Source organism: Acartia tonsa, chromosome 4, assembly GCF_053477335.1.
Source record: "Acartia tonsa isolate MP-2025a chromosome 4, ASM5347733v1, whole genome shotgun sequence".
NCBI classification, from domain to species: Eukaryota; Metazoa; Arthropoda; class Copepoda; order Calanoida; family Acartiidae; genus Acartia; species Acartia tonsa.
The window spans coordinates 16,107,120-16,124,678 of record NC_137263.1 but is presented as its reverse complement, the minus strand read 5'-3'; the positions used below and the strand labels follow the sequence as shown (position 1 = coordinate 16,124,678).

Here is a 17,559-nt window from a genome sequence, read left to right as displayed (position 1 = left end):
GTTTTGTTTACTAGTTATGTTTTAACTTTGAGATGTCACCTTTTTACAGAGAAGACAATGATATAATTTACGTTAGGAATAAAATGAAAAATGTGAAAATTTGATGTAGAGAAGAGTTTTCTTGTAAAACGTAGTTCTTAGATCCAAAGAACCAACACGGTAAATATGATTAAAATGTTTATTTTTCAGATTAATTCTCTGTTTTTATTACAGAATGTGAACTAAAAAATGCATTATGTTAAACTAAATCTAATTTTTCAGAGGTCTTAAAAAATGATTTTTTTTGTACCTTTTAATATGTACTTTGATGGTCTCATTAAACTGATTCTTCCCTTGAACTCTTAAGGGACTATCTACGAACGAAAGCAAGTGATGTAATACACTTTCAAGCAGTGATGAAGGCATTCTTATGTTTTGGAACACTGTTAAATAGGGCTAAATAAATGAAATTATAATATACTTTAAAATGACTTGCCGTATTATTTTAATTTTCTCTGAGAACTTCATACTTATCATCTTTCCCAAAAAAATTTGCTGCACATTTAATTTTTTTGCTCCACAAACCATGGTAATACCCAAATTCACTGTTGGGAGGTGCTTAAAACCAATTCAAATTGTTCAGGTTCAAGGAATAAATTAGGCTAGCGGAATCTTTAACCTGAATTATACTCTATACTTATCAATTTTGTTTAGTTTATGTTTAGTCCCTTTTAGTTGCAAAGACGTACATAGGATAAGTAATAGTCTTTCAAGAAGATGGATTAAACCTTTTTTTTCTGATTTGTCTAAGATGTGGTTACGTATAAATCTTCTTATTTGGCAAAAGCTAGGGCAATTGCTTTTCAGAGGAGTAATACTTTTCTCATTTCACTTATATAAAGGAGACTATCCACGAACAAGAGCAATTAAATCTAAGCACCTTCCAGCAGTAATCTAAATGTTTTTTTTTGGTGAATTTTCTAAGGTTATGTTTAATATCGTTATATCGATTTAAAAAGTTTAGTTTCACCATGGTTTTATATGAATAAAACTTTGAAATGTTAGACATTTTGTGACTAAATATCATCACATGTTTTGTTGAGTTCAAACTGCTATGGCATAAAAGTAAACTTTTTTGATGAAAAATGTTAATTTAGAAAAAGGGATGTTAACTTGTAATATTGTAAACAGTTTCATTAGTGTACTTTCGTACTTTATAGCATTTGATTATGTTTTGGCATATTATTTTATTTGAACTTTTGAACTCAAACAAAACATTTGATATTATGTCAAAAAATGCTTAACATTTCAAAGTTTTGTATATAGAAAACCATGGTGAAACTTAATTTTTTAGTCGATATAACTTTATTAGACATAACTCTAGTTTATTCACCAAGAAAACATTTAGAATCACTGCTGGAAGGTGCTTAGAATCACTTGTTCTTATTCGTGGATAGTCCCCTTTCATGTCCCTTAGAAATTAGAATATTACAGACTGACCAACGGACTAAGTGTGTTATAGAGTAGTTGCTTATTTGGTCAACAGAATCACTACACAAATCTGTTGTCTATCTCAAATAATAGCCGAGAAATTCCTCTCAGGGACGCATAAAGTGGATCTAAGAGCAGTTTCGCATTTTAAACGTAACGGATAGCTATTTTCGTTAATTGAGAAATGTTGAAATTGTCTTATTGATTTCAAACGAAATCCCCCCCCCCCCCCCCCAAAAAAAAAAAATATTATATTTTCTTTAAAATATAAACTAAAAATCGAATTAAAACTTATACTCCCATCAAGTGCCCCTGGATGCTACGAGGGGTGTATCCGCTAATCATAAGATACTGTAGAATTTAATCTTCTTAATTTGCTATTGCCTTTACCTGGATGAACGGACTTGACCCTGCAAGGTTGACTTCCCGCCATGAGGGTGATGTAAAAGAAATTTCAAAGCTCACATTTGCTTTAATACTTTACTTGATAAGCCAGTTTGTTAAAGCCTTTCCCCCTCTCCCGAACATATCATATGGTGCCTGGATGGGGGGGGGGGGGGGGGGGGGGGTTAATTTCACTGTGAGGAGAATGTTCATCCCAAAATTATCATAAGAAATATTTTCTCATAAGAAAAGCTCAATTGGTCCAGTGGTTAGCGAGATTGTAAGCTTTACAGATACAGAGGCATTTTTTGTAGCGAAGCCACTCTATAATTTGAAATGTCCGTCTGAAAGGTATTAGGTATTGGGAGACACGTGATTTTCTTGGCTCATATTTAAGATAGATGCCTGAATTTTTCATTTTTTAAGATAAGTTCACATTCTTCATTTTTTTCATACAAAGATTTGTCAATTATTTGGGAGGCTAGATTGATTACTAGATTTTAAAGTTTTCATGATTTTCGTGAGTTTTAGAAGGCATCGTGTTTGTTTTATTTAAATTTAATGGTTGTTTTTTTATGACACGTGACCGTCCGTTTGTCTGTCTGAAGCTTAAGTTCTCAGTAACCACTAAACCGATTGGGCTCTACTCTTCAGGGAATATACCTACTGGTCCTGGGATGGTTTAAGCTATTTTCTTGGGGGGTTGCACACCCCCAACTCCACCCCCCCCCCCCAAAAAAAAAATTTCTTTTAATACTAAAATCAAAAAAGGGGAGTTCGACTACCCCCCCCCTCCCCCCCCCCCAAAAAAAAAAAAAATTCCCTCCCAAAAACAATTGAATTTTTTTATATCTAAATAACACAAAAATATTATATACACTTAGATTTTAATTTTTTCATGATTTTCTCGAATTTTAAAAGGCTTCGTGATTTGTTTTATTTTAATTTAATGTTTATTTTTACGACACTGCTTTATAGTTCACAAAGTAGCTTGATGTCTGTCCGTCCCTTAAGATCTCGGTAACCACTGAACTGATTGGATTCTACTCTTCAGTGAATATACCTACTGGTCCAGTAGTGGTTTTGGGCTATTTTCTTGGGGGGGGGGGGGGTGGGACACCCCCCCCACACCAAAAAAATCTCCCCCAATTTTTAAAAATTATTTGAAATCAATGGCGGCAGCTCCAGAGGTAATTATTTTTTTAAATTACATCTTGCGGCAAAGCCCCTAGAGGCTAGGGACGAAGCCTCTAGAAGTTCTATATAGACACTAGATTTTCATGATTTTCTCGAATTTTATTTTAATTTAATGTTTATTTTTATGACACTCTATAATTAATTTTTTCGGATATCCATCCATAATTTTTTAGCTTCGCTTCTTTTGGATTTTGTCATCCTTGTTATACTTTGCACGTATAATAAATAAAAGTTTCTGCACTTAGAAACCACCCCTGGGTACCCCCACGGGCCCACACCACCGAAAAAAAGAATAAAAGATTATCTTATTATATAAAGAAGTAAGGATTTGTGTTTGAAGCTTACGAACAGTTTTTTAATTTAGGGAAGCTTTGCTCGGGTCCCGGGCTGTAAAGGGCTATCTTCTGTTAAGATTTAAGTATTAGAAGGGTTTCCTATGCTTTTTTCTGTCCCCTTTCAACCCTTCGAATATAGAGCCTCAGGTCACAAATAATGGATCTGTTCTTGGAAAAACGTTTTTCTTTAGATGTCAATTTCATGACTGCTAGAATTGTATGGGTAGATTCATATGACTGAAAATCCTCTTTACTACTAACTTAGGCTTGCTATCATGTCTCAGTTATACTGTTTATGATATAAATATTCTATGAAACATGATTGTTTTTATTTGCTATGTAAGATAGACGTTTGGAATAAAGATGTCCTTAAATGATGATCTATATTTTCACTCATTTTCCCTTTCATCTTCTAAGCTGTACTTACTTTTCAATGTCCTAGCTTCTTAGCTTTTAAAAGCCTCTAGGGTCATTTAAGGTTTGGGGGGAGTGGGAGGCGGAGAAATCTTCTTCTCCCATTATGATTTCATTGGGTTTTTTAAAGATATTTTTTTTAGAGGGGGTTGTTGATATTTTCTTTTTAAAGAAGAACCAAATCGGTTCAGCGGATAGCGAGATCCTTCTCTACAGACAATTACTTTATATTATACAACTAGCGGCTACGCCATCTAGGTGATCTGGTTTTAAAGGGACAGAAATGGGATATAAAAAAAATAGCTTAAACCCATCCCATGACATTAATTAATCTGAAGACAAAAAAGCCTTAAACCATCACAGGAGCTATATGAAGCTTATCTGTAAGGGAGAACCCAATCGGTTCAGTAGTTATCGAGATTTCTTAAGAGTAGAGCTTTATCGATTTAGCACTAGCAGTTACTGAGATCTTTAGCTTCAGAAATTATTATTTTTACGGCCCTTTTGCTTGAGGTGGCTTTTTAAAGAATCCCCTAGCTAGTGAATATCTATTCTATAATTTACTATGTCCATTAGTCTGTAGGTTGGTCCACAATAAAAACCCTTTATCTTTTTTATCCCAGACTGTCACACACCCTCATCCTGCTAAGATATGTTAATTTTTGTCCTTTATTTTTATCTGCTGTATGGTTTATCATCCTATAATATAAAGTAGTAAGCGTTTTTGTCTGTCCCGAAGAATCTCGCTAACCGCTGAACCGATATTGTTCTCCTTTACAGTAAAGCTTCTTATAGGTCCTGGGAAGGTTTTAAACTATTTTTGGAAAAGGTGTATTCACCCCCCCCCCAAAAAAAAAAAAATATTTTGAACTCTTTTGAAACTCAAATTTAAAATGGGATGAGGTCGACTTTTCCCCCTCCTACCAGTGCCCCTAGAGGCTTCTAGGGGCGTAGCCACTAGTTTTCTTCTATTTGCAAAACCACGCTAAATCACTATGTCTATCCGTCCGCCTGCCTGTCAGCATTGTTAATAAAATATAAATAATAAAGAATTTGAAAGGTTCCATGACTTCCAAAAAAAGTTCTTGACTTAAAGGGAGTGTGAACGTAAAAATTTCTCATCTGATTATCAAATCTTAACATTTTCTAAGCACATTTCACTACACTGATCAACCATAAACGTCCTATTAACAAAAATATCCAGGAATAATGCCTTGATTTTATGGTATTTTTGGAGGGAAAAGGAAAAAACTGAGAAAATCTGAACGTTTTTGTTTCTTATAATGTTTTTAGAGATATTTAACTTGTCATATATAGTTGAAACAATTTACTTACTGTTAAGGATTTATTTTATGATATAAAATTGCCAATTAGTTTTTTAATAGTAATTGGGTAATAAAGATCTATTTTAAATTCGTATTATTGACAAAAAAAAATACTTTACTGTCTACAAAGGGTTGAATCTCAGAGGTTAATTAAAAAATAATATCCTTTTTTATTGTGTTGGACAATAAATAACCCACTTTGGAGAATTAGTTTACACTTTTATCAGACTGTTTATAAAGAAATATTGCACCTTCATTATTTACAATTTTGTAATTAAAAGGTGGGCGAAAGATGGGCCATCTAAAGTTACTTGGATACTGATAAAAAACCTTATTCTAGCTTTGTTATAGTATTTGGTTTTCAATAAAAAATATTGCTTATTTTATTAAGAGGGAGGTCATTTTCTAGTAAATCCTGTAAAGGTGTGTGTTATAAGGCCTAAAAATAGTAGTAGAACGATAAGGTGCTCTATATATTTGTATTTCCTATTGAATAGAACAATAGGGAAGAAATTTTTTTTTTTTTTTTTGATAACCGTACCTGGAATATCTTTAAAAAATAAGAAATTTCTATCAAACGCTTTGTTTGGCTCAAACTGACAGAAATAAAAAAAAATATAATTATAATAAATCAACCTGTAAAGAATGACTTCTTTCTTTGTTTAATGGTATAGATTGTGTTTAACCTTTACCTTGTACCTATAGAAAACATTATTATTATAACTATATTTTTTTTTAATTTTTGTCAGTTTGAGCCAAACAAAGCGTTTGATAGAAATTTCGTATTTTTTAAAGATATTCCAGGTACGGTTATCAAAAAAAAAAAAAAAATTTCCCTATTGTTCTATTCAATAGGGAATACAAATATATAGAGCACCTTATCGTTCTACTACTATTTTTAGGCCTTATAACACACAGTTCAGGCGCGTCTCTCTTTTGGACTGTGGAGTCCAGAGAATACGGCCACCCTGCTCCTCCATGAATTCCTTTTTTTGGCAAGTGCTTCAGCTTCTCCCCATGTTAATTCCAAATTAAAGAGGTCCTTTTCAGTGCTCCGACGCCAGGTCATTTTTGGTTGTCCCCGTTTACGTTTACCAATGGTGGGGTTCCATTTTAAGCACTTTTTTGGAAACCTATTTTGTTCCATTCTAAGCACATGTCCTAGCCACCTTAGTCTTTTAAATTTCACTTCTGCTTCAATACTATTGCACTTCGTCTTAGCATACAGCTCAATGTTTGATATTTTGTTTGGCCAGAATATTTTGCAAATTCTTCTTAGGCAGCTATTGTGAAATGCATTAAGTTGATTTGATTCAGTTTTCACAGTTCTCCAGCATTCAGCTCCGTAAAGAAGAACTGATTTCACATTACTGTTGTAAAGTCTGATTTTTGTTTTCAGAGCAAGTTTCTTTGAATTCCAAACGTTGTGTAGACTGTTGAAAGCAACCCTAGCCTTATCAATCCTGGTTTTAACATCAGCTTTTGAGCCATTTTCACTGCTGATAACACTCCCCAAATAGGTGAATTTGTTGCTTTGTTTCAATTGTTCACCATTTATTGTTATAGTTTGATCAGGGTTTGTAGGTATATTCATAATTTCAGTCTTCTTGACATTAACAAAGAGCCCGACTTGTCCTGCGTATTTGACTAGTCTATCTGTCTTAGCTTGTAGATGTTTAATTGTTTCTGAAATCAGTGCCAGGTCATCAGCAAAGTCCAGATCTTCTAGGTGTCCTAGTATGCCCAGCTGGAGACCACGTTTTTTGTCCTCTGTGGTTTTCTTTATCACCCAGTCAATGACCAATATAAATAGAATAGGTGATAAAATGCATCCCTGTCTAACTCCAGTGCTTATTTTAAAGAAATCAGATGTCTTATTGTTTCCAACTGAAACACAGGCTTGGAAGTTGTCATAAAATTTAGTTATCATAATTATCATCTTTTCAGGTATACCATAACTTCTTAGTATTTTCCAGAGTGTTTGTCTGTGTATGGAGTCAAAGGCCTTAGAGAAATCAACAAAATTTACATGGAGTGGCTTGTTAAATTCAACACATTGTTCAATAACTGTCCTAAGGGTGAAAATTTGGTCAACACAGCCTCTTCCAGCACGGAATCCAGCTTGTTCTTCTCTTAGTTTATTGTCAATTTTCTCATCAATTCTGTTTAAAATAACTTTACATAGGACCTTGCTTGGGATAGAAAGCAGCATAATTCCTCTCCAATTATCACAATTGTTCAAATCTCCCTTTTTAGGTAGTTTTATGATAATACCTTTAGACCAGTCAGTTGGTATCTTTTCTTGTCTCCAAATTTTATCAAAGAGATCAGTCAGAGTCCTAGCAGAAAGATCTATGTCTGCCTTAAGCATTTCGGCAGTTATCAAGTCAGGTCCAGGTGCTTTGTCATTTTTTAGACTATGTATAGCAGCTTTAACTTCTTGAATAGTTGGTGGTCTTGTGTCTATGTCTATTTCATGTCCTGGTTCTGGTTCAGCAGTAATTTCAGGTTCAGGTCTGTTCAACACTTCTTCAAAATGCGATTTCCACCTTTCAGCAACTTCTTTTTCTGTAGTGAGTAATTTACCATCTTTAGCCTTGATAGTTTCACCACTCTTTTTGTTATATTTGCCACTTAATTGCTTGGTTATGTTGTATACTGTTTTCATGTTACCGAAGTCAGCTGCCCTCTGGGCCTTTTCAGCCATATTGTCAATGTAATCTCTCTTGTCTTTCCTTGTGCGCTTTTTGACTTCTTTGTCTTTAGCAGTATATTCAGCTCTTAAATTGCCCATGTCAGCCAAATGTTGAGCATTATGAATTTTGTTTTTAAGCTTCTTTCTCTCTTCTATTTTGTTCCATGTTTCTTCAGAGATCCAGTCCTTTTTCTCTGGTTTCTTGTGTCCTAGGATTTCCTTAGCAGTAGATTGAAAGTTTTCTTTAATTGAAGTCCATGTGATCTCAGTCTCGTCACTTAGGTCCTCTAAGACTTGAAATCTATTTCTGAGTTTTAAGACAAATTCATTCTTTATCACTGGGTCCTTTAATCTTGAAGAATCATATTGTCTACCAATCTCACTCTTTTTATCATGGCCAGTACGCTTCAGCTTTAATTTAATCTTACTGACAACTAGTTCATGGTCACTGAATATGTCGGCTCCTCAAAAGCTCCTACAGTCTTGCATTGACTTGACCCATTTTCTATTGATCATAATATGTTCAATCATGTTTCTTGTTTGTCCATCAGGTGTTGTCCAGGTATATTTGTGAATGTTTTTGTGTTGGAATAATGTACCTCCTACGACCATATCATTATTTAAACAGAATTCAAGTAAAAGTTCTCCATTTTCATTTCTTGTACCTATGCCAAAGTGTCCCATTGCATTTTCCACTCCAGTCCTGTCAGTTCCTACTTTAGCATTCATATCTCCAAGAACTAGACACATGTCATGTTTGGGTACTGAGTTTCTGATTGATTGCAGTTGATCATAAAACTCTTGTTTTACTTCTTCACTTTTGTCATTTGTTGGGGCATAGCATTGGATAAGGGTCAACTTGCAGTGCCTTGATTGGAATCTAGCCTTAATTATTCTGTCTGATATAGGTTTCCAGTCTATTAGTGAATTGACATGTCGTTTTTGAATAATTATAGCAACCCCATACATATGTTGACTTTCATGGCCAGAATAAAGTATTAGGTGGCCATCTTTGGTTGTGGTTTGTCCTTGTCCTGTCCATCTACATTCTGCAATTCCAAGTATTCCGATATTGTAACTTGTCATTTCTTTAACTACTTGGGCTGTTTTAGTTGACTCATACATTGTTCTAACATTCCAGGTTCCTATCTTGCAGCTTTGCTTAGAACTTATTGGTCCTGTCATCAAGTTGATAGCTTCCTTTCGGATTTCACCATCATCTTTCATATTCTCAGTAAACTGAGCATCAGTTCCAACAGTTCTTGTTTCATGCACACCTCTGGCTGTGTTAAAGCCATAAGTGTTTGAGGTTTTGTGGGTGGTTTCTGTAACTGTTGGAATTTTTACAGGTAGGATAGTTAGTCCTACGCAAACCTTTCATATCCCTGGAAGGAAGGGTGACTGGTAAGGGGAGGGACGTCAATATCCCCCAGTACTTCAAGAAGTACCTCCTGCCCTACCTTATAACACACACCTTTACGGGATTTACTAGAAAATGACCTCCCTCTTTCTAAGTGACTATACATTGGTTTAAAGTAAGGATTATGTTAAAAGTCAGCTTAACCGTTAGGAAAAATAGAGAACTATGTCAAAAAGTTTTGTTTTAGCTATAGAAGGAAAAAAGACTATTAACTGCACATTTATATAGTCCGGAAATTTTTTCCCCAATCTTGGACATAGTAAAAATCGGCGGAAAAAGCCGTTTTTTAAGTAAACGAGATACAGTTTTGCCCTATATTTGATATTATATGAATGAGATGATGTTAAGGTTTGATAATCTGATGAGAAATTTTCTCGTTCACAGTCCCTTTAAGACAACTTGCACTGAATATCTGTTCTTTAAATCATGTTGTCCGTATTTACATTCATGTTTTTGTGCTTCGCTAATTATGAATGTTTTCATCCTTGTTTACATAGAAGTTTTGGTAGCTTTTTTATGTTTCACTAGCGGATACGCCTTAAAAGGCCTTTAGGGGTACTTAAGATGGGTGGGAGAGGAAAGTCTACCCTTAATTTAATTTTTTAAAAGAAAAAGTAAAAAAAAATTCTGGAAGATCATTATTTTCTAGTTACTTTTTTTCTTGGGAGGTTGGTTATACTCTCCCCAATATAGCTATAAAGCTTCCTAGGAACTACAAGAAGCTTCTTTTGTGTCTGATATTAACTCGACATCTCATATTTTAGAAAATGAGTGACACAAACGAAGAAATATTGGAAATAAAACAAGAAGTTGAACCCAGAAAACCCCGGGAACTGCCTGGTAAACTCACTGACTGCCAAGGGACAATAGTTCTCTTCAAAAGTTCTCTTGGAGTCGGAGTCCTCCGGACAAAAAGTCATACTGGCTCAGTTAATTGCATGTTCCTGGCTGACAATGTTGTTATACCTGACATCAAGGATCCACGCGATGCTGTGGGACAAGAAATTTTCTGTGATGCCTGGCTAATGAAGGATACAGATTATATTCCATACCTGGCATCTGTTGTATGGAAAGGAACAAATTTACCATCCCAGGATAAGAAGCAGAGAATACTGAGTAATCCCAGCTCTAGTGATATGGACGCATATGCCAAGGATGTTGCTAGATTAGGTCAAACTCTGAGAGAGGACGGAGAGGACAGGAAGAGTCACAAGAAACATAAAAAGCGCAGATCAGGCAGCCGTGACCGGAAAAGAGATCATCGTCGGTCAGGCTCCAACGATCGGCGCAGTAGGAAAAAGTACAGTAGGTCGAGGTCAAGGTCAAGATCACGTGACCGCAGCAGCAGAAAGAAACATAAGAGACGTGATAGCTCCAGAGAATCATACGAATCTGATGAGGGTGGTGGAGCTTTTAGTCATAGGAAATTTATTTAGACATTTAATGTGCTATTTTTTAAGGACTACTAACGTAAGATATTTAAAAATCTGTAGGTATATAATCTAGGTATTCTATTCTAAATCATGCTTCTAACATCTTATGAGTATGACTATGACATTCTTTGACATATTTATGTTCCGTTATATCTTGAATAGTCAAACACTTTGTTAAGGTCTAAAACACTTAAATTTAAGTTTTCAATGATATCTAAATAATTAATGCTTTACAGTCAACGTAGAGGTCGGGGTGGACCACCTATGCGAATGCGAGGTGGCCGTGGACGTTTCATCAGGGGGGTGGCTGCCCATCCTCAACAAGCACCCATACCTGGCGCAACTAAAAAAGTTGCCATTGGACGAAATATTTTCCCTGGGTCAGATGAAGAGGATGAGGACGGTGGTACAGCTGGAACAGGCTCTGGTGATGTCCCAGCACACGTTCCCGCAGGTCTACCAATGGCATTAAGAGGCCGGGGTAGGGGTAGATTTATTAGAATTGGACGAGGGGCGTTGCCTGGCCTTAAACTGAAGAAACTTGTACATGGTGAAGCTACAGATGACGCTCCTTTTCCTAAACACTCAGATGATAGGCCTGGATTAGGTTATAAAGGACCAACACAAGGTGGTGGCAATTATAAATCAAGAGGAAATTCTCGCTGGAGTCGGTGGCAACAGTTGAGTAGAAATAAGGATGGTGACAACAATGGACGTGATGATGCTGCAGAGACAAGTCCTGTAACATCTGATGATGAGTATGGCGAAAGTGCTCATTCATCCCAAGAGCCTGGCAAGAAAGATAGACATGACTCTAGATCTGCGAGCAGAAACTCGATGCATAGGCGCACCGCGTCACCGATTGACGCAGATCCAAGTAAAGGCATTAAAGCTCTAGTGTTGACTTATGAATCAGAGGAAACGGGCATTCTCTCTGGGCCCAATGAAACAAAAATATTGTTTCATGTCAATCAGGTCTGGATTAAACATCCATCTGCCGGGTATTGTCAATTTGCTGAAATATATTCAACTGCAGACCTATCCAAACATTTTTACCCAGGTAGACAGGTTAATGTGCTCATGAGGGTAATTCCAAAGACCAGAGATGTTAAAGGCCAAGCTGAGGCCATGTGGCTGCAGGGACATCCTCCTGAAGAGGAACTTTTCCGAACACGTGAACTCGGGGCTGAGCTTAACTTTCACCTGGCCCAATACCAGTCGGGCAAGCACGGCAAGCTGGAGATGGTGTTGAGTGTGGACAAGCACAGCTCCATGGACGGTACTGTGCACGAGTATGTCAGCTACGAGGCTGGTGTCATCAGGCTGGTAGGAAAGGACAACGGTGTCGTCTTGTTTCACTTAGATCAGGTCTGGATCGTTGACAATGGGAATTGGATTCTGTACAAAGATATTATGAAGAAGCCACTTCAATATGAATATCTACCCATTGGTTCTCTGGTATCATTGAGTGTGAGGAAGATTCCTTGTAGTGCCAACAGTCAGCTCAGATATCAGGCAACAAGTTATCAATGTTTTAATATTTTTATATTTGAACGTGTTACATTCCTACACTTCTTTATTTTTTTAAAGAATGAAATTATTTGTGATTAGAATCAGTTTGATTTAAGTAGGGATGGGAATCCGTCGAATTTTTGGGCCGGATTCGGATTCCGGATTCTGAAGGAATCCGTCAAAAAAAGTGACGGATTCTTGCGGATTCCGGATTCTTATTTTTGGCGGATTCCGGATTCTAGCAGTATTTTAAAAGGCCGTCCGTCACAGAGGGATAGCTTTTTTCGTTAATTTATCACTATGTTACTTGGTTGAAGCCTTGATTTGTTTAAAGTGTTGACTTCCAGCATAACTAAAACATTTACATCACATTAGTAATTATTAAAATTTGTTATGTAGAAAATTTTTTTTTGATCTTTGCCTTCAAACAGAGGGAGTTGTAAGAAAATAGACGGTAATTTTAGCCTACCAATTTAGAATCCGGAATCCGCTATAAAAAACGGATTCCGGATTCGGATTCCAAAATTGGCCGAAAATTGGGCGGATTCCGGATTCGGATTCCGGATCCGGATTCCCATCACTAGATTTAAGTATAACATTCAATTTAGCCCGTTTAAAGTATCCTAGAAAAAAACACTAGTTTTATTTTATTCACTTTTTTATAATTTACATTCTCTTATGCTTTACAATAATATGATAACTTGTTATTGAAACTTAGGCAATGGTTGTATGGAACAAGGATGTGTGCAAATACCGCGAGGCACAAGTTGGAGAGGCGGGAAGTTGGCAGCAGCTACGGAACCCTGGCCTCGCGGACGGCCAAGTTCCGCCTGGTTATAAAGAAATGTATGGCAATCCTGAAAACCATGCCAAGCTTATCAAATCTCTTGACTGTCATTTCAATAACTTTAAGAATATAGCAAAGCTGCCATTGAAGAATATAAGTGGTGTGCCAGTGCTGCTAAACATGCTTCCCTCTTCGTGGGAGGCAAGTGTCTACAAGGTTGTTGACGACGAAAATGGAGTTATTGTGATCAAACATAGACGAGGTAGCAATATGTCTGGTGATAACAAATTAAAGATTAACAAAATGTTTGCAATTTTCCACATTGATGATGTCTTTACTTCTTCTGGGGAGAAGTTTCGTAGATCCCCGAATGAGTTTATGCTTCAGCTTCACAACCAAGAGGTTGATCTGACCGCTAGATCAATTGTTGGCGAGGGTGCGTTCGAGGGCGTGTTTACAGCCGCCAGCCAGCTTAATCTTAGCATCATGAACCCCAATGTGGCCTGTCCTGTACTCCAAGGCATTACTGTTTTTCTAAAGGATGGCCCCGACTCTGAAGCTAACACCCGACTGGCTCCGAAGCCAACAGTTCTCAGATCATATCCTGAAAGCTTTCACCATGACGACCCTGGCACAGCTTTCTTCTTAAATTCAACATTGCTCTGCAGGCTGGATCTGAAGGCTCTCAATTTCTTCAATGCAACCAACCAAGCTCGCATGCAAAAGGACATCATTAACGGTATTCCCATGGCATATTTTCATCAAACCAAGAAGAGTATATCAACTGATAAACAAGAACAGATTAAATTGATGGCTGAAGTTGAAAAGTTGGATAGAAATGAATCTGTAAAGTTATTATATGGATTTTATAAAGAATTACCACGGCCACCAATTGTATATCCACAAGCCATGAATAATGTATCATGCAATGTTGGAATATTATATCAACAAGGCCTGTTTGCCAAGGAAGGAGTGTTGCGCTGTGAAATACCTGCTCCTGGAGGATTTAAAATATATGTCTATGCTTATTTTGACATTTCAAACTTTAAATTTCTTTTAACACGTGAACTTCGCCCAAAGGATTTTGCAGAAATTATACCTGTTTGCAGTGGCATTGAGTTGAGGGCTAACATAATACTGATAAACCAGAATAATCCCATACCCTACGTGGCTCCAGCTGTATGGAATCCCTCCTTGTGGAACAGAGCTCCTGACCATGCTCCCAAGCTAGATGATATATACCTACAGAAATATGAGCGGTCAACAGCTGCCATCGTGGGGGGAAATCTGGCACCTGTTCCCACCCTGTCCGTACCTCCACCCACCATGTTCAATCCCGCCATACAACCTGGGAACACAAACATACCTCCGCCAGGAATTGGTCCTCCCCCAACTGCTGCCACCATCTTGTCTCGTCCCCCACCGCAAATTATCAACGCCGCGCCGCCTCAACAACCCAAAATGCTTTGGTCGCGCAAAGAGCTTCTACGAGAAGCGGTTGGACGGGTTACTAGCATTATTGATGATAACTACGGGCTTGCCGTGGTAAAGTTTGCAAGCTCCACTCCACCCCACGACAGGTATAGGGCAATTGTCCTGTTTGATACATGTGATCTTTGGTTGGGAGAGCACACCGCCACAGAGCTTAACACAAGTCTCACTGAATGTATGCGAGAAGGAGATTTTATAAAAGTGAAGGCACTTCTAGTACCAGAATCAGAAAATACTAAAAATATCAGGTAAATGATTTATAATTTTTCTATTTTGCAATTCTTAGTCTTTTTAAGCAGGTTTTTAGAAAGCAAATACATTTCTTACATTTTCTATTGACTAAACATACATTACAGTTCTATCTAAAACATCTTTTAGAATGACTTAATACTCTTAAAAAATAGGCTTTTAATCAGTGTTGCGGATCCGCATTGATTGTATGCGGATCCTCCAAATTTGGTCAGTGCGGATCCGGATCCGGATCCTTGACAATAAAAATAAAATTACCAAATTTTTAAAAAAATATTTATTCTTTAATCTCGAAGTCAAAAATACTTTTAATTTTCAAGTCTGAACCTAAACCTTAAAGATTGGCTCTCATCACGAGAATGTCTGAGATGATGTCCTCCTTTGTAAAATTTGTAAATTTGTAAGTGACTATTTTAGGTATATAAATTTAGGTAGATTTTTCCATAAATTTATACCCCAGGATCCGGATCCGGATCCTTGGACTCAAAAAAATGCGGATCCGGTTCCGGATCCCGATCCACAACTCTGCTTTTAATACAAATACTTTTGTTAATCTGTCAGCTTCCATTCGTTGTTGTTTACTATACATACATTTACAAATTTAGTTCACCGACGATTAACAAAATGATTAAGTAGTAAAATTCATCTGTAACCAACAACTAAATTAATTCAAAATATATTTGGTAATTACAGGTGATTTTGATTTTGGTTGGCAACACATTGTAGTAAAGACGACCTTTTATTTGCCTTCTCCCCATATTATTTTAGATTTATTTCGGTTGTTGGCTATACCTTATTGCTAATTTTTCATTTTCTTTTCAGTCTAATACTAATAAAATTATGTTTTTTAGATATCTTGCCACTGGAGTAGTTACTGGCAGAACTAAACAGGAAGTACGTGGCCTTCCACTTCCTGAACAGGAGAAGCTGGAGCACATTGACCGTATTCACCCGGACAAGCTGAATAATTTCTATCAAGTTGTGTCAGTGGTGTGTGCCAACCTACCAGGAGACGCAGAGGATGAGGTGAAGGGAGTGTCAACTGACGAGGAAAGTCTTCCCAAGCAGGCTCGGTGGCAACAACCTCCTTCTGGTAAGAATAATTGTTATTTATCGCATCGTTTATCGCAGCTTTCTGCGGATATTAAAATGAAAAAAAATATAAGATTAAAACCAGTTTTGTTAGACCAGAGGGGCCTAAGGACAGCTCTGAAAAAACTGGTATTAATATTATGATTTTTATTTTATTATTCGTATGATATGGTACATGTTTTTTACTACTGTATAGCTTAGATCCCGTTTTAATCAGCAGCGGTTTTGAATACATGCTGGAAATTGATTTACATATAGTTATAGTTATGTTTCGTGCTCAGCAAGATCTTTGAAGTGAGATGATCAATCATGTTTTATTTTAGGAAATTGGGCTTAGTCCTTGAGATTACTTCTCAATTTAATTTCTTTTCTTAATGAAAGTTTTTAACAAATATGTATTATATTTACAGGTAACTCATTTGGGGTCAGCAAGACAGATAACTACCACCAACATTTACCTGGAGGACCAGGCAGCATAGATAATCACCAGGATCCTGCTGTGCAAGACTACGCCAGAGAAATATCAGATTACCGTCAGTTTTCCCGCTCTAGTCTGGTGTCACGAGACAAGTTTGAAGAGGAACTTGAGGCGAAGAGAGCGGCCAAGCTGCATGAATGCTCGTCGTCGCGACGCCGCGTAGCCTATGATAAAGGGTTGCGCGATAAGCTGCTAAGCGAGATGAAGCTGCCGAATCAGCTGTTGTGGAAATGTAGGGACTGTGAGATTAGCTGCGCCAAACCTGGCATGGAGAAACATATTCAGTTGAAAACACACTGGGACAAAGTTCTGGAAAATTACAATAAGAAGTTAGAGGGGTTGAGCCAAAATTCTGTTATTTAAAAGATCATAGATAAAAAATAAAAATTGTTATTTTTTCGTGTACAACAAATTGTTTTATGATGCAAGGTCCTTTTAAGTTAAATAGAATTTTTTTTATTGCTTTCTTTACCAACTTCTTGAAAAGAGTTTATTTTATCAATAGAACTATTTTTATGAGATAAATTAAAATTATGAATGTAGTTTGATTGTGAATATGAATCTTTTTACACTGAAAGTTAATATTAATCTTCTTAAAATATTTCATAGAAGTCCAACGTTAAATATAAAATCCGCGAGAAGATTTTAAACTTTGCAAAAGATACTTACATTAACTTAATGTTCTAAAACGGTTCATAACAAATATTATCGTACATTTCAGTTTTTTCGCATATTTTTTTGTATCTAAATAAAATTACAATATTATTGCTTTTAAAATATATATAAATTAAGTGCATCTGCCTTTAGTTTACAATTAAAATGTAATAAGAATGAAATTATTGTTGTATTATCCCACGAAATACAGGGTGTCTCAAGATTAATGTTTATTCTTTTAATACCTAATGTCAATAAAGTGATAACTATAATTTTGTTATCATCATATGTGGCCAATTAGAATTGGAATGAATTCTCTGACGGAATAATATGAAGTATATTTTATGGTTTATTAATATGTTTTATTTTTTGTGCTTTGGCATTATAATATTAGAAGGCTTTAATGAGATTCTCTAGCAAATGGACATAATGCTTTTGTGTATCTTCCAATCATAGATATAGAAAGCTGGTAAAAAATAACAATAGTATTTCATCAGTAGCGTGCACAGGGTTTTTCCAGTGGGGTAAAACAGGCAAGGAGAGTGTTTTTTTATTTTTATTTTAAAAAGGGTGAATACTGGATACACCCCACACAACAATCAACATAATAAATATGACAATAT

The 17,559-nt window shown here is 36.3% G+C and overlaps 4 protein-coding genes across 4 annotated transcripts in view; 2 read left to right on the top strand and 2 right to left on the bottom strand.

The window, feature by feature from the left end:
* The window catches only part of LOC145316261 (tryptophan--tRNA ligase, cytoplasmic-like), a 309,384-nt gene that overhangs the window by 16,447 nt on the left and 275,378 nt on the right, over positions 1-17,559 (bottom strand). The gene's annotated exons all lie outside the window — the stretch shown is intronic.
* Positions 1-17,559, bottom strand: part of Ufm1 (Ubiquitin-fold modifier 1) — a 268,608-nt gene that overhangs the window by 11,117 nt on the left and 239,932 nt on the right. The gene's annotated exons all lie outside the window — the stretch shown is intronic.
* LOC145318428 (uncharacterized) lies at positions 40-10,676 on the top strand. Its single transcript, XM_080159714.1, has 2 exons — positions 40-159; positions 10,005-10,676. The coding sequence occupies exon 2, from the start codon at positions 10,008-10,010 to the stop codon at positions 10,674-10,676; it is 669 nt and encodes a 222-aa protein (XP_080015840.1). The 5' UTR covers positions 40-159; positions 10,005-10,007.
* LOC145318427 (uncharacterized) lies at positions 10,899-17,159 on the top strand. The gene is made up of 4 exons (XM_080159712.1): positions 10,899-12,188; positions 12,904-14,711; positions 15,564-15,805; positions 16,215-17,159. Exons 1-4 carry the CDS (start codon positions 10,899-10,901, stop codon positions 16,643-16,645), a joined length of 3,771 nt encoding a protein of 1,256 aa, XP_080015838.1. The 3' UTR covers positions 16,646-17,159.